We start from the raw sequence: 25,687 nt of genomic DNA, 5'->3' as shown, positions 1-25,687 counted from the left end.
ATCGCAGTGCTTGAGGCGTCACTACAGACCGATGTTCAATCCCAGGCTGTGTTGCAGCCAGCCGCGACCTGGAGACCCATGAGGCTGCGCACATTTGGCCCAGCATCGTAGGGTTTGGCCAGCCTGGATGTCCTTGTCCCATCGCACTCAGCGGGCGCATCCACGCTGACTTCGGTCGCCAGTTGTACGGTGTGTCCTCCTGAGCGAACAGTGTGTCAAGAAGCAGCGCGGCTTGGCAGGGTCGTGTTCCAGAGGACGCATGGTTCTCGACATTCGCCTCTCCCCAATCCGTATAGGAGTTGCAGCGATGGGACAAGACTGTAACGACCAATTCGGATAGCATAAAAAAAAGAAGATTGAAATTACATTTGTATAAAAGTTTGGTAACTTCATATAATGTTACATTACACATCAATATTATTACACAAACTTACTGGATTGTTTCTTGTTTGTTGTTATAGGTGTTATTTGTAATTTCTCCATCACCATTAGCTGAATATTGCAGGAATGTTTTTTTTTTTAACAACTCCAACATTTTATTGCGGAAGTATGTTCAGGGAACGTTATTAGAACCATCATGTTATAATGTCACACTATAACTTTATGAGACCATTGTAGGAATAATCCCTGCTTGTTGTTATGGCTGTTTGAATAACATATCCATCAACATTAGCTTAATGTTCCTGTAACCACTTATATTGCTCCCGCATTTTGTTGCGGCAGTATGTTTAAAGAACATTACCGGAACATTGTGTTATTATTTTCCCTGTTAACCTAAAGAGAACCTTAAGTGAATGTTCTGTGGTAACATCTGATCAACATTTTAGTGAATATTAGGAGAACATTCCAAGAATATTTCATTAAAAACATGAATAAAAGTAATAATTGTTAGCGAAAACATCCTAATGATAAAAACTAGAACTTAATGAGAATCTTAGGTAATGTTCTGGGAATGTTCCCGGTTTGCTGTGTAGATACCTTCAAATAAAAAGTGCCATTATTTACTGCCTCCTCATAATTTGATCTCAAATCCAAAATGCTATAATGAGTAAAGTTCCAAAATAAAAAAACATGTAGCTTCACTCTCCATATGGTGAGGAATGTATTATGTTCTACATTTAATCTATGAGGCTTTAAATTATGACTCCTACTATCTTATAACATTTGGACCTATTCCCTTTCGTTTTGATCTGTTGTACATTTTATCTCTTTGAGGACATACAGTATAGGATAATTCAAATTGATGATCTTTCGTCTGGCCACTGTCTAGGTTCTAATTCATGGCTACTATGTCTTTCCCTTGAGTTGCAATGTTCTTGCCTGGATGGCATGTCTTACCAGGATCTGTGATCATATGCAGGCCTATGCCTTCATTCATAAATCCTCCTCAATTCTCTCGCTTATCTTCGATTGGGCGGCTGTGTGAGAGAGGACACTGATTGGGTGGCTGCATGAGACCAAACAATGTGATTGGGCCATTGTCAGAGAAAACACTTGCTATCTATCGGATTGGGCCTAGATTGCCAAAAGAGGGCCGGGATTGGGTAGGGACAGGGGAGAGCGCTCTACAATTGGCCAGCGATGATAGCAGGTTACTTTACATACCTGTGGTCTCGAGAAAATCCTCAATACAGAAAACATGAAAGAGACCGTATTAGCATAATCTGGCCTGTTATGCATGAAGGAGGAAGGGGTGGAGGGAAAGAGAGAGTTGGGGTGAGGTAAAGAGTCAGAGGAGAGATAGGGGGTGAGAGCGAGTGACACGTTATGTTAGTGTTAATGCCATCTAGAGGTGGTCAGAACTGTGTCAATTGAATTACTTGCGCAAATAAGCCTTGTCTCACAAGATGGGTATACAACTGACCAAATCAAATATATCTGTAAATTCACCCTATATACTGTTTGTTAATAGTATATCAGTGACAGTAGGTCAGATGGGAGATTGTGGTAGCGATTGGGCTGGGGCGTGTTTGGTCAGTGGAATTCTGGGATTTCTTGACAATGACAACGAGACACATCGACGTATCCCGTGATTCCCTCTGGCACAGCTGGAGAAGCAGGGTCGCTATGGCAACAGTGACGTTGGGCATCGCCAGAGGAAAATGAAGAATGGAGAAGGAGGAAACAGGGAGAGAGAGAGACATATAGAAAGAGGGGAAGGATTGAGGAAAGAGGATAGAAAAGCTTATCATGCTATCTTCTTTCTGATTCCGACTTGATGACGTGGGGGAGTTGCTGCTGATTTGGAACGATGGTCTTTATGTTAAGGGGCCTTAAAGTTATTGTGAGCCAGATGAGCCAAATGGATGGTTCAAATTTAATCTTCTGCTTTATGACAAATTGTAGACCTACAGCAAATGTTGAAAAGACAAATTGTACACATTGCTATAACATCTACTATCAGTTCAAGACCCCATATTAATATATTATTTGTATTCTATTCACTTCTAACACACTTCCTTCTGCCTTTCATAGCTCTTTCGAGAGGTTCGGATAATGAAAGGTTTAAATCATCCAAACATAGGTAAGGCTCACATTTAATGATCTGTTATACAGTGTATTCGGAAAGTATTCAGACCCCTTGACTTTTTCCACATTTTGTGATGTTACAGCCTTATTCTAAAATTGATTAAATTAATTTGTAAATCTACACACAATACCCCATAATGACAAAGTGAAAATGGGTTTTGAGACATTTTTGCAAATGTATTAAAAATCACAAACAGAAGTACCTTATTTACATAAGTATTCAGACCTTCTGCTATGAGACTCGAAATGGAGCTCAGGTAGATCCTGTTTCCATTGATCATCCTTGAGATGTTTCTACAACTTGATTGGAGTCCATCTGTGTTAAATGAAATTGATTGGACATGATTTGGAAAGGCACCCACCTGTCTATATAAAGGTCCCCCAGTTGACAGTGCATGTCAGAGAAGAAACCAAGCCATGAGGTCTAAGGAATTGTCCGTAGAGCTCCGAGACAGGTTTGTGTCGAGGCACAGATCTGGGGAAGGGTACCAAAACATTTCTGCAGCATTGAAGGTCCCCAAGAACACAGTGGCCTCCATCATTCTTAAAAGGAACCACCAAGATTCTTCCTAGAGCTGGCCGCCTGGCCAAACTGAGCAATCGGGGGAGAAGGGCCTTGATCAAGGGGGTAACCAAGAACCCGATGGTCACTCTGACAGAGCCCCAGAGTTGCTCTGTGGAGATGGGAGAACCTTCCAGAAGGTCAACCATCTCTGCAGCACTCCACCAATCAAACCTTTATGGTAGAGTGGCCAGACAGAAGCCACTCCTCAGTTAAAGGCACATGACTTCAGGCTGTAATCACTGCCAAAGGTGCTTCAACAAAGTACTGAGTAAAGGGTCTGAATACTTATGTAAATGTGATATTTCTGTTTTTAATTTTTTATAAATTTGCAAACATTTCTAAAAACTTGTTTTTGCTTTGTCATCATGGGGTATTGATTGAGTAGGAAAGAAAACAATTTCATCAATTTTAGAATACGGCTGTAATGTAACAAAATGTGGAAAAAGTCAAGGGGCCTGAATACTTTCCGAATGCACTGTATGTAAGTATGTGTGTGTTTATGCGTGCGTACGTGTGTGCTTGCGTGTGGGTGTGTGTGCATGTGTGTGTGTTTGTTTATGTTGATATGTTGCAGTTCTTGCTCCTGGCACCTGCTACCATACCCCGTTCATCTCCTCCCCTTCATTTACACTGATTGAAGTGGATTTAACAAGTCACAACAATAAGTGATCATAGCTTTCATCTGGATTCAGCTGGTCAGTTCATGTCATGGAAAGAGCAGGTGATCTTAATGTTTGTATACTCAGTGTAATAACATGTGTAGTCTAAATGGCCCATTCCTGTCTCATCTGCCATGTGTAGTCTAAATGGCCCATTCCTGTCTCATCTACCCAGACGGCAGGCTTTTGTCTAAGCCTCTCACTGTGTTTAATAGACTGATACACTACACTACTTGCACATACAGTAGATAGCTACAGTAGGCCCAGGGTTGGGTTGGCAAGGGGGGTGGGGAACAGGATTTTCTAAAGATTAAAATAAATAAATGCCATTAGACTAGACCGGCGTCATGCCCCACCGTATTTAGCAGGCCGAGACAAAGATTTGTGTTTTTTAACGATAGGGGATTTGATTAATTTATTATTTTTAATCTGATTTTATTTGTGCCTACTACAGTGCAGCTGTTTGAAGTGATTGAGACGGATAAGACCCTTTATCTAATCATGGAGTATGCCAGTGGAGGTGGGTACATCTGCCTTCCTGTCTGTTTCAATAGACCTAGCTACTGTCTCTCTGTAATGGCTGATTAGCTTGTGTTTGATTAACAGGGGGGAAAAGTATAAATAAACCAATGGAGATGACTCAAAATCACAACCTAATGCAACGGTTGTACATTATGTATGTATGTATGTATGTAAACATAACATAACATAATGTTGCATATTTTACCTTTGGTGTTCTATGAAATTATATTATAAATGTAGGGGGGAGTGTGGAAATAGGCTTATAGCTTAGGACTGGGGTTTTAGTGGCCAGGGAAAATATTTCTACCAGCATGAACTGTCATTAGGATAAAATATAGGAGGCAGCAGGCCACAGCCCCACAGTCTCTGTCATGACAACATTACTGTTAGGCCTTTGATATTAGCTACTGGAAACATATTAGTTTAATAACTGTTAATGATGGTTGGTGTACAATATGGAGTACAATACGAGTATAGTACGAGTATACTATGGAGCCAGGAAAGTGTTTAAGCAAGATTGAGTGTACATTATAATGCATTGAAACATATTTTGTCACATATCTCCTTCATTATCATGTTGACCACTCTTCTTTTTTTCAGGTGAAGTGTTTGACTACCTCGTATCTCATGGGAGAATGAAGGAGATTGAAGCCAGAGCCAAATTTCGGCAGGTATGATGACCGCTGTGCCTGTATGCTGTCTATACTGCATATCTGTCTGTCTGTTTGTCTGTCTATTTGTCTTTGTCTAGTTGACTGTCTGGCTGGCCGCTAAACTTTCTATCTGTGTCTGTCTGTACATCTCTGTCTTGTCTGTCTGCCTCTGTTTGTCTTTCTGTCTTCCTTTTCCATTTGGCTTGCTAGCTGACTGGCTGCCTGCTAACCTGTCTATCTGTCTGTCTGTGTATGTACAGTTGAAGTCGGAAGTTTACATACACCTTAGCCAAACACATTTAAACTCAGTTTTTCCACATTTCCTGACATTTAATCCTAGTAAAAATTCCCTGTCTTAGGTCAGTTAGGATCACCACCTTATTTTAAGAATGTGAAATGTCAGAATAATAGTAGAGAGAATGATGTATTTCAGCTTTTATTTCTTTCATCACATTCCCAGTGGTTCAGAAGTTTACATACACTCAGTTAGTATTTGGTAGCATTGCCTTTAAATTATTTAACTTGGGTCAAACATTTCGGGTAGCCTTCCACAAGCTTCCCACAATAAGTTGGGTGAATCTTGGCCCATTCCTCCTGACAGAGCTGGTGTAACTGAGTCAGGTTTGTAGGCCTCCTTGCTCACACACGCTTTTCAGTTCTGCCCACAAATTTTCTATGGGATTGAGGTCAGGGCTTTGTGATGGCCACTCCAATACCTTGAATTTGTTGTCCTTATGCCATTTTGCCACAACTTTGGAAGTATGCTTGGTGTCATCGTCCATTTGGAAGACTCATTTGCGACCAAGCTTTAACTTCCTGACTGATGTCTTGAGATGTTGCTTCAATATATCCACATAATTTTACTTCCTCATGATGCCATCTATTTTGTGAAGTGCACCAGCCCCTCCTGCAGCAAAGCACCCCCACAACATGATGCTGCCAACCCCCGTGCTTCACGGTTGGGATGGTGTTCTTTGGCTTGCAAGCCTCCCCTTTTTCCTCCAAATATAACGATGGTCATTATGGCCAAACAGTTCTATTTTTGTTTCATCAGACCAGAGGACCAGATTTCTCCAAAAAGTACGATCTTTGTCCCCATGTGCAGTTGCAAACCGTAGTCTGGCTTTTTTATGGCGGTTTTGGAGCAGTGGCTTCTTCCTTGCTGAGTGGCCTTTCAGGTTATGTCGATATAGGACTCGTTTTACTGTGGATATAGATACTTTTGTACCTGTTTCCTCCAGCATCTTCACAAGGTCCTTTGCTGTTGTTCTGGGGTTAATTTGCACTTTTCGCACCGAAGTACGTTCATCTCTAGGAGACAGAACGCGTCTCCTTCCTGAGCGGTATGACGGCTGCGTGGTCCCATGGTGTTTATACTTGCGTACTATTGTTTGTACATATGAACGTGGTACCTTGAGGCGTTTGGAAATTGCTCCCAAGGATGAACCAGACTACAATGTTTTTTCTGAGGTCTTGGCTGATTTCTTTTGATTTTCCCATGCTGTCAAGCAAAGAGGCATTGGGTTTGAAGGTAGGCCTTGAAATACATCCACAGGTACACCTCCAATTGACTCAAATTATGTCAATTAGCCTATCAGAAGCTTCTAAAGCCATGACATCATTTTCTGGAATTTTCCAAGCTGTTTAAAGGCACAGTCAACTTAGTGTATGTGATCTTCTGACCCACTGAAATTGTGATACAGTGAATTGTAAGTGAAATAATCTGTCTGTAAACAATTGTTGGAAAAATGACTTGTGTCATGCACAAAGTAGACTTGCCAAAACTATAGTTTGTTAACAAGAAATTTGTGGAGTGGTTGAAAAACGAGTTTTAATGACTCCAACCTAAGTGTATGTAAACTTCCGACTTCAACTGTATGTCTGTGTGTCAGGTTGTCTGTCTGTCCGTCTGTCTGCTAACCTGTCTCTCTGTCCTCCAGATCGTGTCTGCTGTCCACTACTGCCACATGAAGAACATTGTCCACCGAGACTTGAAGGTAAGAATGCGGACATTTTATAGAGCTTGATTGAATGGCAATTTACAGGTACCTTTTAGTCTTTTGTGACCCACCACCTGGAAGCTTGTAAACTCACTTTTGAGACAATGGCCTTTGAATGTTTTGGTATCTAGTGAAGAGCTCCTTTTTGTCTATACCCATTCAGCACCGTTCACACCCTTTAGCCCCACCTATCTCGTTTAGCTCTCGGTGCGTTCAGAGCACACACTTGACTCTCTGGTTGATTATTTGTTTACCTCTGGATAATATGAAAACAGCCTAACCAGCTCCGCTGGCAACAATTTCATTACGCTTTTTTTGCAGACGTTTACTGACACCGGCCTTAAGACATGTAGCTAGCTAGCTAGGTAAACAATGAACCTAGCTAGGTTAACAACGTGTAAGATCACACACGTCACGTAACGTTAGCCAACGAGCCAGCCAGCTAACGTTAGCTAGTTAAACAACAATGAACATAGTGCCAAATCATGTCATTACTACCCTGCATGAATATGTTGGGAGCTAACCAACGAGGTTCAATGTTTGCTAGCTAACATTAGGCTCTAACTAGAAAAGCAAACGGCTCTGGGATACAAATAATAACATCAGCTAAGGAGCCAGCCAGCTAACGTTAGCTAGCTAGCTAAAAGTACACTTTAGCTCAAGACATGTAGCTAGTTAGCTAGGTAAACAATGAACCTAGCTAGTTAAACAACGTGAAAGGTCACACACGTCACGTAACATTAGCTAACGAGCCAGCCAGCTAACATTAGCTAGTTAAACAACAATGAACATAGTGCCAAATCATGTCGTTACTACCCTGCATGAATATGCTGGGTGCTAACCAACCAGGTTCAATGTTAGCTAGCTAACATTAGTCTCTAACTAGAAAAGCAAACGGCGCTAGGATACGAATAATAACGTCTGCTAGCTAGAGAGCCAGCCAGCTAATGTTAACAGTACACTATAGCTTGAAATGAAACCACTTTCTGTCAAAATTAGAAATGTGTAATATCTGAAAATGTAGCTAGCTAAAACTAGACTATCCTACCTGTATACATCATCATACATGATGGACGCGTCTCCCTGTCATGGATACCATGCCACGGTTGCCCTTAGTTTGAAGATGTAATCCAGAGGCAAGGGTTTTCTCCATTTCTTTAGCTATCATACTCTAATTCCACTGATTTCAAAACTTGATCCTCCAGAAAGTGGAGAACAACACTTATGCAGCTCCACTACACAATATATTTTTTTTAAAGCCACGTTCGACAGGATTACCAACACAGACTGATCAGCTCAAATAGGCACAAGCCTTCTATATGGCAGACCAATCCGAACTCCTCTCTCGGCATATCCAGCCCGCTCATTATCTCAGCCAATCATTACTAGTGGGAAGGTTGCTGACTTTTTCTGTGGCATGGCTTAACCAATAAGGCTCGTAATGTAACAATTTTATTTGTTTTTACAGATGGCATACAAGTTTGTTATCAAGGCACATGAAAGTTAACATGTTTCAGAAGGCATTTCTGCCAAAAAACACATTTTGATAAAAATAAATGTTAAAATGGCTCTCCTGTGAAGTCGTGACTTACGACATACGCCTAGTTTCCGGAAACCGGTCACATTTAGCAGACGCTCTTATCCAGAGCTACTTACAGTTAGTGCGTTCATCTTAAAATAGCTAGGTGGGACAAACACATATCTAATGGCGAAAGTTAAAACTGCCAAAAATGCACAGTCAGAGGAGAATAATTATTGTCAAGGAAATTAAAAAAAAGGTTTTAATAGAGGCATACTAAGACAAAATAAATGTGTGTGTGTAAACAATAACACATGAGTGCAGCAAATTAAGACATTTATTAAAATGAGGGAAGTGACTGTTAAACAAATAACTATGCAAATGAGGAAAAGCTTTGCGCTTTAAGGAAATAGACACCTGGCTCAACTAGAAGTGTGTCTCTAATAAGCGACTGTTGTGTTCAGTGATTTAAGCAAATAAACGCCTGGGCTATTAATTGAAGTTTTACAGGTATTGTGATTATTATTGGATATTTACATCCTTAAACATAAACACAGACAGATGGAATGTGAGTCACTTCTCCTCCCAGTGTTTCCGGTGTACTTATCTATAATATATCCTATAGCCTAAAATCCTATATGACATGCTCTCTTTCTCCCCCTCCATCTCCTCCCTCCATCCCTCTCCTCCATGCCTTCTTACACCCCTCCCTCCTTCTCTTCCTCCCCTCACCCTACCCCCTCCCTATCCTCCCTCCATCCCTTCTCCAGGCCGAGAATCTCCTGCTGGACGCCAACGCCAACATCAAGATCGCCGACTTCGGCTTCAGCAACGAGTTCACACTGGGCAACAAGCTGGACACGTTCTGTGGCTCTCCACCCTACGCCGCCCCGGAACTGTTCCAGGGGAAGAAATACGACGGGCCCGAGGTGGATGTCTGGAGCCTGGGGGTCATACTGTACACGCTGGTGTCAGGGTCGCTGCCCTTCGACGGGCAGAACCTCAAGGTGTGTGTTTGTTAGAGGTGGACGTCTGGAGTCTGGGAGACATGCTGTATACGCTGTATATGCGTGTGTGGGGAGAGGTGGGGGCAGTGTGTCTGTGTGGCTGGTAATTCGAATGCTTCATAGGTTATAGCGTTGTGCAGAGTGCATTTAGTGCGCAATGGGTGTCTTATTTCTACTGTACTGTATGTCTGTGTTGGTATGTGTCTGGGTTGCAATGTGTTTTTGATCTGTGGTTGACAGTGTAGGTTTAGTGTGTGTTCGTCGTGTGCTTAAAAACGTGTGTGTTTGTCACTGCCCACAGGAGCTGCGTGAGCACATCCTGAGGGGAAAGTTGCGTGTGCCTTTCTACATGTCCACCGACTGACACTAACCCTTAACCTCTGACCTTTACCTTAACCTCTCTGCTCCATCGCATCCTATAGGAGCTTCGTGAGCGCGTCCTGAGGGGGAAGTATCGCGTGCCCTTCTACATGTCCACCGACTGACACTAACCCTTAACCTCTGACCTTTACCTTAACCTCTCTGCTCCATCGCATCCTATAGGAGCTTCGTGAGCGCGTCCTGAGGGGGAAGTATCGCGTGCCCTTCTACATGTCCACCGACTGACACTAACCCTTAACCTCTGACCTTTACCTTAACCTCTCTGCTCCATCGCATCCTATAGGAGCTTCGTGAGCGCGTCCTGAGGGGGAAGTATCGCGTGCCTTTCTACATGTCCACCGACTGACACTAACCCTTAACCTCTGACCTTTACCTTAACCTCTCTGCTCCATCGCATCCTATAGGAGCTTCGTGAGCGCGTCCTGAGGGGGAAGTATCGCGTGCCTTTCTACATGTCCACCGACTGACACTAACCCTTAACCTCTGACCTTTACCTTAACCTCTCTGCTCCATCGCATCCTATAGGAGCTTCGTGAGCGCGTCCTGAGGGGGAAGTATCGCGTGCCTTTCTACATGTCCACCGACTGACACTAACCCTTAACCTCTGACCTTTACCTTAACCTCTCTGCTCCATCGCATCCTATAGGAGCTTCGTGAGCGCGTCCTGAGGGGGAAGTATCGCGTGCCTTTCTGCATGTCCACCGACTGACACTAACCCTTAACCTCTGACCTTTACCTTAACCTCTCTGCTCCATCGCATCCTATAGGAGCTTCGTGAGCGCGTCCTGAGGGGGAAGTATCGCGTGCCTTTCTACATGTCCACCGACTGACACTAACCCTTAACCTCTGACCTTTACCTTAACCTCTCTGCTCCATCGCATCCTATAGGAGCTTCGTGAGCGCGTCCTGAGGGGGAAGTATCGCGTGCCTTTCTACATGTCCACCGACTGACACTAACCCTTAACCTCTGACCTTTACCTTAACCTCTCTGCTCCATCGCATCCTATAGGAGCTTCGTGAGCGCGTCCTGAGGGGGAAGTATCGCGTGCCCTTCTACATGTCCACCGACTGACACTAACCCTTACCTCTGACCTTTACCTTAACCTCTCTGCTCCATCGCATCCTATAGGAGCTTCGTGAGCGCGTCCTGAGGGGGAAGTATCGCGTGCCTTTCTACATGTCCACCGACTGACACTAACCCTTACCTCTGACCTTTACCTTAACCTCTCTGCTCCATCGCATCCTATAGGAGCTTCGTGAGCGCGTCCTGAGGGGGAAGTATCGCGTGCCTTTCTACATGTCCACCGACTGACACTAACCCTTAACCTCTGACCTTTACCTTAACCTCTCTGCTCCATCGCATCCTATAGGAGCTTCGTGAGCGCGTCCTGAGGGGGAAGTATCGCGTGCCCTTCTACATGTCCACCGACTGACACTAACCCTTAACCTCTGACCTTTACCTTAACCTCTCTGCTCCATCGCATCCTATAGGAGCTTCGTGAGCGCGTCCTGAGGGGGAAGTATCGCGTGCCTTTCTACATGTCCACCGACTGACACTAACCCTTAACCTCTGACCTTTACCTTAACCTCTCTGCTCCATCGCATCCTATAGGAGCTTCGTGAGCGCGTCCTGAGGGGGAAGTATCGCGTGCCCTTCTACATGTCCACCGACTGACACTAACCCTTAACCTCTGACCTTTACCTTAACCTCTCTGCTCCATCGCATCCTATAGGAGCTTCGTGAGCGCGTCCTGAGGGGGAAGTATCGCGTGCCTTTCTACATGTCCACCGACTGACACTAACCCTTAACCTCTGACCTTTACCTTAACCTCTCTGCTCCATCGCATCCTATAGGAGCTTCGTGAGCGCGTCCTGAGGGGGAAGTATCGCGTGCCTTTCTACATGTCCACCGACTGACACTAACCCTTAACCTCTGACCTTTACCTTAACCTCTCTGCTCCATCGCATCCTATAGGAGCTTCGTGAGCGCGTCCTGAGGAGGAAGTATCGCGTGCCCTTCTACATGTCCACCGACTGACACTAACCCTTAACCTCTGACCTTTACCTTAACCTCTCTGCTCCATCGCATCCTATAGGAGCTTCGTGAGCGCGTCCTGAGGGGGAAGTATCGCGTGCCTTTCTACATGTCCACCGACTGACACTAACCCTTAACCTCTGACCTTTACCTTAACCTCTCTGCTCCATCGCATCCTATAGGAGCTTCGTGAGCGCGTCCTGAGGGGGAAGTATCGCGTGCCCTTCTACATGTCCACCGACTGACACTAACCCTTAACCTCTGACCTTTACCTTAACCTCTCTGCTCCATCGCATCATATATGAGCTTCGTGAGCGCGTCCTGAGGGGGAAGTATCGCGTGCCCTTCTACATGTCCACCGACTGACACTAACCCTTAACCTCTGACCTTTACCTTAACCTCTCTGCTCCATCGCATCCTATAGGAGCTTCGTGAGCGCGTCCTGAGGGGGAAGTTTCGCGTGCCCTTCTACATGTCCACCGACTGACACTAACCCTTAACCTCTGACCTTTACCTTAACCTCTCTGCTCCATCGCATCCTATAGGAGCTTCGTGAGCGCGTCCTGAGGGGGAAGTATCGCGTGCCTTTCTACATGTCCACCGACTGACACTAACCCTTAACCTCTGACCTTTACCTTAACCTCTCTGCTCCATCGCATCCTATAGGAGCTTCGTGAGCGCGTCCTGAGGGGGAAGTATCGCGTGCCCTTCTACATGTCCACCGACTGCGAGGGGATCTTACGCCGGTTCCTGGTGCTCAACCCTACCAAGCGCTGCACCCTAGATGTGAGGAGGACCAACCCCCCCAACACCAATGCCTGATTCACACTATAGGACCAACCCAAACCGTACTGTTCTGGCTTGGATATTTTCTTTTCACATTGACCTTTGCTACGTAGTTTCAGCAATTATAGTGGATTTGTAACCATGCCATCCCAGTACAGCTCGGTTTGGCTTGGTTTGGTTTGTCTCAGTTCGGTAAAAAGGGAATAATAACAGCAGTATATGTCACACACTAATAGCCCAACATGTAATAAAGCACCAAACCACCATAACATGAATATCACTTACATCCCCAACACCCCAACACACACACACACACACACACACACACACACACACACACACACACACACACACACACACACACACACACACACACACACACACACACACACACACACACACACACACACACACACACACACACACACACACATACATACACACCAAATCAAATACAATTTTCCACATCAAATCAAATTGGAGTAATCAAGGTGACAGACAGTGACACATTTAATACCACCTTGCACACTCTTGCCTGCATATAGCTGATCTGGGGCTTAATCATGAGTCCAAACAGTTGCAAAACATTCTGTGTGAAAGGTAAAATAATAATAAGAAAAAAATATGACGAAACCTCTCTCTCTCTTTGCTTCTCCTTATATTTTGAAGAAATTCATTTGTTCAAAACTGTTCAAGTATTGTCTTTCTCTCTCTTTGAGTCAACTACTTACCCCGCTTCATACACTACATTGCTAGCTAGCTGTAGCTTATGATTTCAGCACTAGATTAATTCTATGATAGGTTGGAGGACATTCTCCAGAAGTCATCATAATTACTGTGTAAGTCTATGGAAGGGGGTGAGCACCATTGTATTGAAGTCAATGTACCCAGAAGAGGACGGAAAATAGTGTCCTCCAGCTACACAAGGGTGCTAACCTAGAGGGTGTTGTTGAGGCTACTGTAGACCTTCATTGCAAAACAGTGTGTTTTAATCAGTTATTTGGTGACGTGAATACATTTAGTATAGTTTTATCTAAAAACAATTCTCTATTTTTAGGATTTCTAGATGTTCCTCCTCTGAGGAGCCTCCACTGGCACACACACACACACACACACACACACACACACACACACACACACACACACACACACACACACACACACACACACACACACACACACACACACACACACACTTACACACACACACATTACACACACACACACATTACACACACACAATCACACATGCACACACAATTTCCAACTTTACTTTCTAACATTGAATCTTGTTGTGATGCCACAGCAAGTCATGAAGGACAAGTGGATAAACGCAGGGTATGATGAGGATTCCCTGAAGCCCCATATAGAGCCTGTCGAGGACTACAGTGACACTAGTCGCATAGGTGAGCTAGCTATGTTCAGGCCACTGGGTTGCCATCCACCATTTTGGCTCTAAGGGCAATGTGTTACTCTTTCATTTTGGCTCTCATGACATCTTTAGACAGGTCACTTGATGCCGATTTGACATTCTCATGAAACACATTTCAGATATATGTATATTTAAGTCCTAGATTAAATCTGTTCCTGAAATTCAGCAGGAACATTAGCTTAAAATTATTTCCAAAATGTCTGCCTTCTTTTTCCTCATCTCCCCTCATTTGTGGTCCTCAGAGGTGATGGTGGGGATGGGCTTCACTCCAGAGGAGATCAAGGACGCTCTGTTCAACCAGAAGTACAATGAGGTCACCGCAACTTATCTACTGCTGGGCCTCAAGAACGAGGTGAGATGTCTGGGCCTGGCCACCAGATGGCAGCACACGATATCAATGATCTATACAGAAATACACAGCAAGCCCTAGTAATCAGTATGTATGCTTGAATTAGGTAAGAATGTGTTATTTTGTAAGGACATATTAAAATGTTTATTTGATTAATAATTCTTTAGGCAAACAATAGAGGTATTTTGATATTTATATAGCCATATTATGTGAATTTGAAGTAAAACAACATACCGGTACACAGAAAGCCACAATGCTCTTGGTGGCTCCATATTCAGTCCATGCAGCAGGCTAAAAGGAGGTGGTTGTCTTGGTAACAGGATGGCAGCGAGTCTCGTTCGGCCAGTACCCTGTCCCTGGCACGGATCCGGCCCAGCCCCATCACCAACGGGACCAACAAACACTCCTCGGCTACTGCAGGCTCCTCTTCCTCCTCTTCCTCGCACAGCAAGACCCAGCGCAGCACCTCCACCTATCACAGGCAGCGGCGGCACAGTGACTTCTGTGAGAGTTCTACTGTGCCTTCTACTGTATATTCCACTGTACCTTCTACTGTACCCTCTAGTCTACTCTAACCCTAACCCTAACCCTTCTACTGTAGATTTCACTGTACTCTACCTTTCCTCACCTGGTCTCATATCTGCCCCATATACTCAGCTCCTGTCCTGGCCACTGACTAAGTGTGTGTGTGGGTGCGTGCGTGCGTGCGCATATGTGTCTTTGTCCGTGCCTGTGTACACACGCGTGTATATGTGTGCGTGCCCTGTGTGTGCATATATGTCTCTGTGTCTGTGTGGCAGTGTTAACATGTGTGTTCGCCCCTCAGGCGGGCCGTCCATGCCCGTCATGCACCCCAAGCGGAGCCCCACCAGCACGGGTGACCGGGAGCTGCGGGAGGGGCGCATGCCACCGCGTAAGGCCAGCTGCAGTGTGATGGGCAGTCGCTCGCTGCCCCCCTCCAGCCCCATGGTCAGCAGTGCTAATAATCCCAACAAGTCAGAGATCCCCGACCGCCGCAAGGAGATGACGGCCACCACAGTGAGAAACAGTGAGGTAGGAATGGTGGGTTGGGAAGGGGGGGGTTAATAGGTCTGCATTTGAAATGGAACCCTATTCCCCAGTGGGGGCTGCTGAGGGGAGGACGGCTCATAATAATGTCCGGAACGGCGCAAATTGAATGGCATCAACCATTCCACTCATTCCGCTCCAGTCATTACCACGAGCCCGTCCTCCCCAATTAAGGTTCCACCAACCTCCTGTGCTATTTACTAAGTAGTGCATTACTATACAGAGAATAGGGTGCCATTTAGGATGCACCCTAGCAAAGATTTCTGTTTCAAGCTCTGCGTTTGAAATGGCCCCCTGTTCCCTAAGTCGGTGGTCACCAGCCTTTTCTGAGTCAAGATCACTTTCTGAGTCAAAATGCAAGCCGAGCTCTACCTCTCAGATTTGATTTGAACCCTCCTGTGAGAAAAGGAAACCCATTTTTCCAGCAGATGGTGAAACTCAAGTCGCACTGCATTATTTCTGCCTCATGTACACATTCATGTTGTTACTACTATGACCAAAGAAAGTGAAATATTCGCTAATAATAACAAGGCAAGCTTATCGGGAACATTTGCTATACTCATTCATTGCAGCTGTCGTGCTTGTTGTAACGTGAGTGGAAGAAGGGAGAACGCGCATCTTATGGCTTCTAAAAGTTTTGAATGAAGTGTTGACAGTGTTGAATAACAACTTAAACATGAACTTACTCTTAAAAACAGAGTCTCTCTCTCGTCATGCTTTTAAAAGAAATGAAATCTCACAGTATCAACTTTGCTGTGCGCTCGAGGCTGTGCAGACACGGTGATCTGAGATATCTGATTGGCCAGTGGTAAGGTGCTCTAGGTTTGCTCTCTGGGCCTGCCGGGTAGGCGGAGTTCTACTGTCAGACACATGAAATGGTTCAAAATGGGAAGAATTTGCCTTCCCAGTGCTAGGACTGCTGAATCAAGTGCACAGTGTCCACAGTGCAAAACAAATAATAGGAAAGCAAAGCGTGGTTGGTGATCACTGCCCTAAGTAGTGCATTACTATACAGGGAATAGGGTGCCATTTCAGACGCACTCTAGGTTAGAAAATGGTCGCTAGCTATACGGCTCCTGTTAGTACACATAGGTTTATATATAATATTTCCTGGTATATAGGCCGTGTCCAAAATATGCCTCACCTACTATTTACTAAAACTTACATTCTGTGTACTAATCTTACTACATACAATTTAGAACATAATGTTTAGTTAAAATGTATGCAGTAAGCAATATATGTCAACATACAAGGCGCACGCATACTGAGAAGGCTTCATCTAATGGGTTCAATTGGGTTCAATTGGGTCACCCTGCCTGTATTTTTGTAAAAAGCTGAGGGATGGACCTGGAGAAATGTAACCACTCTCAAATTCATAGACAGAGCTATGGAAGCCAGGACTGACAATCCGTGTGTCACGCCCTGACCTTAGAGATCCTTATTTATTCTCTATGTTTGGTTAGGTCAGGGTGTGACTCGGGTGGGAGAATCTATGTTTTCTATTTCTTTGTGTTTTTGGCTGAGTATGGTTCCCAATCAGAGGCAGCTGTCTATCGTTGTCTCTGATTGGGGATCATATATAGGTTGTCATTTTCCGTTTGGGTTTTGTGGGGAGTTATTTTCTGTTTAGCTGTTTTGTTGCCTGACAGAACTGTGCGCTTTCGTTTTTTCTACTTTGTTATTTTGTTGCGGTGTTCAGTTTATTAAAAATCATGAACGCTTACCACGCTGCACCTTCTTCATCCGACGACACACGTTACACCGTGATATCAAAATGATAGTTTTAACAATGTTTTGAGGCTATAAATTGTTTGTTTAATTTTATATTGTTTACAAACATTGGATAAAAATATGCTTGTATTTTAGGTTCTGATGGGGTACGATGGGGTACGGTGCCAAAAAAACAAACAAATAAAAAATGGATGTAGCAACTAAGGAGACCAACTTTAAAGCATACAACATTTTCTACATTTCACATACTATAAAACCTTATATTTTCACATTCCCAATCAGCCTACTATTTAGAACGCAAGTATGAACATTTGGAAACAGCCATTGAGTACTCCACTTTGGTAGTATGCAGTGACAACTTGTAACTATGGTAATGTCTGATTTGGACATTTGTTCTGATCCCGCCCTCCTACTTTCCCAGAACAATATCCCGGGAAGTGCTATGACCCGCCGGAACACATACGTCTGCACGGACCGCTCCAGCACCGACAGACACTCCCTGCTGCAGAATGGCAAGGAGAACAGGTAAAGAACATGGAAGGACAAGGGAGGGAGAGGAAGAGCGAGAGAGAGAGTCTCGAAAAGATGTCCCCTCATATCCCCTGATGATGATGTTTTTAGTGTTGTTGTTTTTATGTCAACCATGTTATTGTGAAGCCAAAGACAAATGTCCACTTTGTGTGGACTGTAACATTTGTCTAATTCTAATTGCTTCTCTCCTCCAGCTCCCTGTCCCACCGCCTACCCCCCACCTCCCCCTCCACCCTGAGCATCTCCGGGGCCGGGGCCTCCTCCTCCTCTGGCGAGCGCTGCCGTCTGACACGGGGCTCCACGATTCGGAGCACTTTTCACGGGGGCCAGTTGAGGGACCGGGGCCCGCCTGTCTACTCGGCCCCGCCCACCTCCCCCACGCTGTCCCACCACGACGCCAGTCCACTGCCGCACGCCCGCAGCCGCGCCACTTCCAACCTCTTTACCAAACTCACCTCCAAACTCACACGCAGGTAAGCGGTCAGCTCCGTTACAGTCAGCTCTGTTACAGTCAGCTCTGTTACAGTCAGCTCTGTTACAGTCAGCTCCGTAACAGTGACCTCCGTAACAGTGACCTCCGTAACAGTGACCTCCGTAACAGTGACCTCCTTAACAGTCACCTCTGTAACAGTCACCATAGTAACGCTCATCCACAAAATGAAGGGGATAATCAACTTAGTTAATAGTAGTAGTCACCTCTGTAACACCTGCCTCAAAACTCACAAGCAGGTAGTCTTGGACCAGGGTCATGTTTAGAATGGGAAACAGGGGAGGGAGGCCTACTACCTGAAGTTGTTCAAGAAGATCACAGATATTCATTCTCCGTTGCAAAACGTTACAGGTCACAGCCCTGGGTCCTGACATTGGAAACGGAGCTAAATACGTTTTTACCTTGGCCTGCTGGACCAAGAACAACCTCTTTCCTTGGATTTACCCAGCTCTCCCTGGCCTCAGCTATTATATATAATCACATACAGTACCAGTCAAAAGTATGGACATACCTACTCATTCAAGGGTTTTTCTTTATTTTTACTATTTTCTACATTTAAAATAATAGTGAAGACATCAACACTATGAAATAACACATATGGAATCATGTAGTTACCCAAAAAGTTTTTTTTATATTTTAGATTCTTCAAAGTAGCCACCCTTTGCCTTGATGACAGCTTTACACACTCTTGGCATTCTCTCAACCAGCTTCGCCTGGATTGCTTTTCCAACAGTCTTGAAGCAGTTCCCACATATGCTGAGCACTTGTTGGCTGCTTTTCCTTCACTCTGCGGCCCAACTCATCCCAAACCATCTCAATTGGATTGAGGTCGGGTGATTGTGGAGTCTAGGTCATCTAATGCAACACTCCATCACTCTCCTTCTTGGTCAAATAGCCCTTACACAGCCTGGAGGTCTGTTGGGTCATTGTCCTGTTGAAAAACAAATGATAGTCCCACTAAGTGCAATCCAGATGCGATGGCATATCGCTGCAGAATGCTGTGGTAGCCATGCTGGTTAAGTGTGCCTTGAAATCGAAATAAATCACAGACAGTGTCACCAGCAAAGCACCCTCCCACCATTACACCTCCTCCTCCATACTTCACGGTGGGAACCACACATACTGAGATCATCCATTCACCTACTCTGCGTCTCACAAAGACACAGCGGTTGGAACCGAAAATCTCAAATTTGGACTCATCAGACCAAAGGACAGATTTCCACCGGTCTAATGTCCATTGCTCGTGTTTCTTGGCCCAAGCAAGTCTCTTCTTATTATTGGTGTCCTTTAGTAGTGGTTTCTATGCAGCAATTCAACCATGAAGGCCTAATTCACGCAGTCTCCTCTGAACAATTGATGTTGAGATGTGTCTGTTACTTGAACTCTGTGAAAGCTGTGAGGCTGGTAACTCTAATGAACTAATCCTCTATAGCAGAGGTAACTCTGGGTTTTCCTTTCCTGTGGCGGTCCTCATGAGAGCCAGTTTCATCATAGCGCTTGATGGTTTTTGCGACTGCACTTGAAGAAACTTTCCGCATTGACTGACCTGCATGTCTTAAAGTAATGATGGACTGTAATTTCTCTTTGCTTATTTGAGCTATTCTTGCCATAATATGGACTTGGTCTTTTACCAAATAGGGCTATCTTCTGTATATCACCCGTACCTTGTTAAAACACAACTGATTGGCTCAAACTCATTTAGAAAGGAAAGAAATTCCACAAATTAACTTTTAACAAGGCACACCTGTTAATTTAAATGCATTCCAGGTGATTACCCAATACCCAATGAAGCTGGTTGAGAGAATGCCAAGAGTGTGCAAAGCTGTCATCAAGGCAAAGGGTGGCTACTTTGAAGAATCTCAAATATAAAATATATTCTGATTTGTTTAACACTTTTTTGGTTACTACATGACTCCATATGTGTTATCTCATAGTGTTGACGTCTTCACTATTATTCTACAATGTAGAAAATAGTAAAAATATAGAAAACCCTTGAATGAGTAGGTATGTCTGAACTTTCGACTGGTACTGTATATATAATGTAATGAAGCATGTGCTTCCTCCATGCCAATCAGCTACAGCTGCCCTGTTATCCACCACTCCCTTGGCCATGATTAAATTATATTGTCTTTCTCCCCCTCCTCCTCTCCCCTTTATTTTTTCTATTTCTCTCTCTTGCTCTTCCTCTTCCTCTCCTTACATCAGGGTCAATCTTGACCCCTCTAAGCGCCAGGGCTCAAACAAATCAGTCTCGGGTTGTACCCTTCCCCAGGGATCAAAAACAGTTAGTAAGTTCCCATGATACTAGCTTCTGTCTGCCTGCATGTCTGCCTGCCTAACCTACTGGACGTGTGTGTGTGTGTGTGTGTGTGTGTGTGTGTGTGTGTGTGTGTGTGTGTGTGTGTGTGTGTGTGTGTGTGTGTGTGTGTGTGTGTGTGTGTGTGTGTGTGTGTGTGTGTGTGTGTGTGTGTGTGTGTGTGTGTGTGTGTGTGTGTGTGCGCCTGTCTGACTGTGTCCCTGTTTACTTACTTATCTGTCTGCCTGTCTGTTACATACCTTTTTGTCTGTCTGCATGCCTACCTGTTTGTCAATGTCTTACCGACCTGTCTAATTTGCCTAGTACTTACCTGTCTGTATGCCTGCCTGTCTACCCACTTGTCTTTGTTCTGCAGCTCTCTGCTTTTTAGTTAATTCCTTTGGCATACCCTTGTGCAGGGTTGTCATCTATTGTCTTGGGGGTAACACTTTACTTGAATCCTGCATCATAAGGGCTACATAACACTGTCATTACAATGACGTGTCATAAACAGTTTTGACTTGCTGCAACTGACTTTAAACTGTCACGACACAAACCATGAATTAACTATTGCAGTTTTGCTAGACGATTGGCTAATCTACAGTTAACATAGTCTGTGTCATTTTGACAGTGTAAAGGCATTTGTCATAAACTGACACCTATGACATCTGTTATGGCATTGTTATGAAAGTGTTATGTAGCCTTTATTGTACATTGGGCTTCTGTTAAAATAAGTATTTGTTCCAGTGGCACCGTCGTAGTGGATTAGGTCTACTTTGTTTTTGATTTTATTTTGAATGACAGTTGATTCCCGGGCATGAGGATTATCTTTGTTGTGTGGTGGAATTAGGGTTGCAAAGGGAGGGTATATTGCCGGAAACGTTCAAAGTTTACCAGTAAACTACCAGATTTTTTGGGCGCATTTTATCAGATGACTATCTACTGTAGTGGCGTTTTTGGTACTTCAGATTATCACAGGTGTCTCTAATTACCTCTGGAACTATGTGGCCTTATCACACGTAAACAGTGGTGTAGTGGAGGGTAAATGTAAGTAAATGCAGTTTAGCCATTTTTTTTTGTTCCTATACAGTTTAACCACTGTATTTTTTACATTTTACCACTACATCACTGCATGTAAAATAGAGAAAATATAATATTATTATTTTTTAATTACAATGACAAAGCTGTAAAAAATCATCCTAAATATAAACCATCAACTTAGTGAATACCATTGGTGTTTAATATGAGGGTTTCAGCATGAAATATATGTATATTTTTAAATGTACACACTTTTATTTATTTTACTATGTCAATGTCTTTTTTGAAAATATTTTTGTGCCGAAATGATGGCAGTTGTGAAAAAAGTCAATAGTTGTAAGAGTTGCAGAGTTAATTGAAAATAATGCAATTGTTAATTATATGATTTTTTCATTAATTTGGCTATTTTCTCTTGAACCATATGGTCTATCCACTAGAAACTCATGGACAATATGGACACAGATTAACAACAAAAAATGAATACTATATATGAAAAAAACAAATCCTAATTACCATAGATTGCCATAGAATACGTTTTAATTACAAAAAGTACAGAAGATTACAGAAGTACAGAAGGTAACTTTGGTAAATATCCGGTATCTTTGCAACCCTAGGTGAAATTGATAGTGATGGACAGTTGGTGTCACACCAACATTTACACTGCTGTGGATTCTCCCACCTCTCACCTTAAAAGACATGGAAAGTAATCACATCAGTACAGTTTACTGTTCTCAATGAACAAACACAATATGAGATGCTTGAGGTTGTTTATTCATTTCTTATATTGATACAGCGTTATTATTTGACTCTGTTGTGCAAGTCAGGGCGCTCTGATACGGAGTGATATTAGTGCCAATAAAAATGTATGTTGCACTAATATCACTCCATACTCTGACCTGTATACATGGATTGCAACTACGTCACCTGATCGCGTCACCACATTGTTGTCAACATTCTCAAGACGCTGTCAGCCATAGTGGCTCCTGAATGTCGAGTGGTGCCCAGTCATTCTGAACAGAGGCTAATGATTGTTTCGTCTTTACAGTATACTGTAGTGGCATGAACATATAATGACATTAATAGTAGGCAAATAATAAGTAGGAAACAACTTTGTCATCACCATGATGTTGTTAAATTTACTTTGGACAGATGACAATGTTGTCATTAGCTAGCAAAGTTTGTTAAAAATACCTAGCAATGCTAACGTTAGCTTAAATCCGGTGCTCTCCCCTCACGCTTATCTAGCTAGCTAACATTATACTGCATCTAAAGGTAATACGGGTCCCGTGTGGCTCAGTTGGTAGAGCATGGCGCTTGCAACGCCAGGGTTGTGGGTTCGATTCCCACGGGGGGCCAGTACAAAAAAGTATGAATGTATGTACTTGTAAGTCGCTCTGGATAAGAGCGTCTGCTAAATGACTTAAATGTAAAATGTAAAAGATATCACAATTAGAGGTCGACCGATTATGATTTTTCAACGCCGATACCGATTATTGGAGGACCAAAAAAAGCCGATACCGATTAATTGGCTGATTTTTATATATATATTTGTAATAATGACAATTACAACAATACTGAATGAACAATGAACACTTTTATTTTAACTTAATATAATACATCAATAAAATAAATGTAGTCTAAAATAAATAATGAAACATGTTCAATTTGGTTTAAATAATGCAAAAACAAAGTTTTGGAGAAGAAAGTCAAAGTGCAATATGTGCCATGTAAAAAAGCTAACGCTTAAGTTCCTTGCTCAGAACATGAGAACATATGAAAGCTGGTGGTGCCTTTTAACATGAGTCTTCAATATTCCCAGGTAAGAGGTTTTAGGTTGTAGTTATTATAGGACTATTTCTCTCTACACCATTTGTATTTCATATACCTTTGACTATTGGATGTTCTAATAGATACTTTAGTATTGCCAGCCTAATCTCGGGAGTTGATAGGCTTGAAGTCAAGATAGGCTTGAAGTCAAATTTCCCTAGGTAATATCGCCTGCTAACATGAATTTCTTTTAACTAAATATGCAGGTTTAAAAATATATACTTCTGTGTATTGATTTTAAGAAAGGCATTGATGTTTATGGTTAGGTACATTCGTGCAACGATTGTGCTTTTTTTGAAAATGCGCTTTTGTTAAATCATCCCCCGTTTGGCGAAGTTGGCTGTCTTTGTTAGGAAGAAATGGTCTTCACACAGTTCACAACGAGCCAGGCGGCCCAAACAGCTGCATATACCCTGACTCTGTTGCACACGACGCAAGAGAAGTGACACAATTTTCCTAGTTAAAAGAAATCCATGTTAGCAGACAATATTAACTAAATATGTAGGTTTAAAAATATATACTTGTGTATTGATTTTAAGAAAGGCGTTGATGTTTATGGTTAGGTACACATTGGTGCAACGACAGTGCTTTTTTCGCGAATGCTCTTGTTAAATCACCCGTTTGGCGAAGTAGGCTGTGATTCAATGATAAATTAACAGGCACCGCATCGATTATATGCAACGCAGGACAAGCTAGATAAACCAGTAATATCATCAACCATGTGTAGTTAACTAGTGATTATGTTAAGATTGATTGTTTTGTATAAGATAAGTTTAATGCTAGCTAGCACCTTACCTTGGCTCCTTGCTGCACTCGTATAACAGGTAGTCAAGCCTGCCACGTAGTCTCCTCGTGGAGTGCAATGTAATCGGCCATAATCGGTGTCCAAAAATGCAGATTACCGATTGTTATGAAAACTTGAAATCGGCCCTAATTAATCGGTCGACCTCTAATCACAATGATGACAAAAGGTTTTCCTACTAATTATTTGCCTCCTTTAGAAACGTTAATCAACGGCAGTTGACAATGCATTGAGTAGAATGTTCACTCGGGAGTCAGCCCTCAATATAGAACTTACATAACAATATTGTGACGCAACGTACAACCAATGAATACCTGGAGTTTTTTGTCGCTGTCGTTTGCTTGTCCTCACTCTATGATTTCCTTTCCTTTCTTTTTGAATGGCTTCACAGTATTGTGGATAGATGGTGACTCTCTCTGTGTACTTGGTGGACATGGAACTGCATCTTCCATAAAACACCTCTCTGATTCCCCATTTAACTGTGTGTGTGTGTGTGTGTGTTCTCTACGCAGGGTCACAAATGAACCTGAGGGAATCTGCCGATCTGCGGTCACAAGGTCAGTACATGTCACAAGGTCAGTATATCCGGCAACCCTTTGTCACCTCATCTATAACCCCAACATAACCGTGTTAGGTTGTTGTCATGTTTCAGACAGTAAACTTGCTCACATTAACTGAAAATTCATTCTTAGATTTAAAGGCCCAGTGCTGTCAAAAATGTTGATCAGTGTTATTTTCTGATAGTTTCACCATTCGGTAAATTGGTAAAGAGACCTATAACAAATAGAGTTCCAAACCTCTCTGCCAATAACAGCTATTGTTCAGTTTCCCCCTCCCCACTCCTAGCAAAATTCTTGATTGAGAAATAGTTTTTTGCTAAAAAAGCAATTTTGGGCATTTTTTATGGAAATATATTGCAGTAAGGTACTTAATTGTTACCCAGAAATGATTTGATATTGATATAAAAATGGCTGCATTGGGCCTTTACTAGATTCAACCACCCATTCTCACTTTCTTTTCTCCTTACCCACCACTTTCCCTCTAACAACTCTTCTCTCCTCCTTTTTCTTTGACTCTCCCACCACTCTGTCCTTTCTCTTTCTTTTTTCTGTCGCTCTCCCTTTCTGGTCACCAGTCGCCATTTATCTGGGCATCAAAAAGCGGCCGAGCCCTGGGCCATCGGATGTGGCTGGAATCTGAGGGTACCCCGGGGGCGGCGGGACCCAGCGGAGGTGGTGCTGGCTCTGCGGGAGGCGGCACAGGGCTGCGGCTGCCAGGTCCACCACGCCGGCCCCTTCCTGCTCTCCTGCACCCACGGGGCGTCCGGCGGTTGCGTGGCCTTCAAGGCAGAGGTGTGCCACCTCTCCACAGGGGGGAGTGCCTCCAACAATAAGACTTCCAACGGGGTGCGCTATACACGACTTTGGGGAGCACCGCTCGTTTTCCGGGACATCGCCATGCAAATCT

General features: G+C 43.5%; 1 protein-coding gene across 1 annotated transcript in view; it reads left to right on the top strand.

Moving 5' to 3' along the window:
* LOC120044361 (MAP/microtubule affinity-regulating kinase 4-like) overlaps positions 1 to 25,420 on the top strand; it is a 49,832-nt gene extending 24,412 nt beyond the window's left edge. The window contains exons 4-18 of the mRNA XM_038988985.1: positions 2,476 to 2,524; positions 4,208 to 4,273; positions 4,876 to 4,946; positions 6,869 to 6,925; positions 9,218 to 9,454; positions 12,537 to 12,656; positions 13,963 to 14,062; positions 14,331 to 14,440; positions 14,758 to 14,941; positions 15,264 to 15,475; positions 17,658 to 17,761; positions 17,962 to 18,240; positions 20,463 to 20,545; positions 24,733 to 24,777; positions 25,356 to 25,420. Coding sequence (XP_038844913.1) covers positions 2,476 to 2,524; positions 4,208 to 4,273; positions 4,876 to 4,946; positions 6,869 to 6,925; positions 9,218 to 9,454; positions 12,537 to 12,656; positions 13,963 to 14,062; positions 14,331 to 14,440; positions 14,758 to 14,941; positions 15,264 to 15,475; positions 17,658 to 17,761; positions 17,962 to 18,240; positions 20,463 to 20,545; positions 24,733 to 24,777; positions 25,356 to 25,420 — 1,782 coding nt within the window. The remainder of the gene's footprint in view (positions 1 to 2,475; positions 2,525 to 4,207; positions 4,274 to 4,875; positions 4,947 to 6,868; positions 6,926 to 9,217; positions 9,455 to 12,536; positions 12,657 to 13,962; positions 14,063 to 14,330; positions 14,441 to 14,757; positions 14,942 to 15,263; positions 15,476 to 17,657; positions 17,762 to 17,961; positions 18,241 to 20,462; positions 20,546 to 24,732; positions 24,778 to 25,355) is intronic.
* Positions 25,421 to 25,687: the final 267 nt, after the last annotated feature.

The sequence above is a fragment of the Salvelinus namaycush genome, chromosome 3 (genome assembly GCF_016432855.1).
Source record: "Salvelinus namaycush isolate Seneca chromosome 3, SaNama_1.0, whole genome shotgun sequence".
Taxonomy (NCBI): domain Eukaryota; kingdom Metazoa; phylum Chordata; class Actinopteri; order Salmoniformes; family Salmonidae; genus Salvelinus; species Salvelinus namaycush.
Note: the sequence above shows the minus strand (reverse complement) of the source record. Positions and strands in the feature narration are given on the sequence as shown.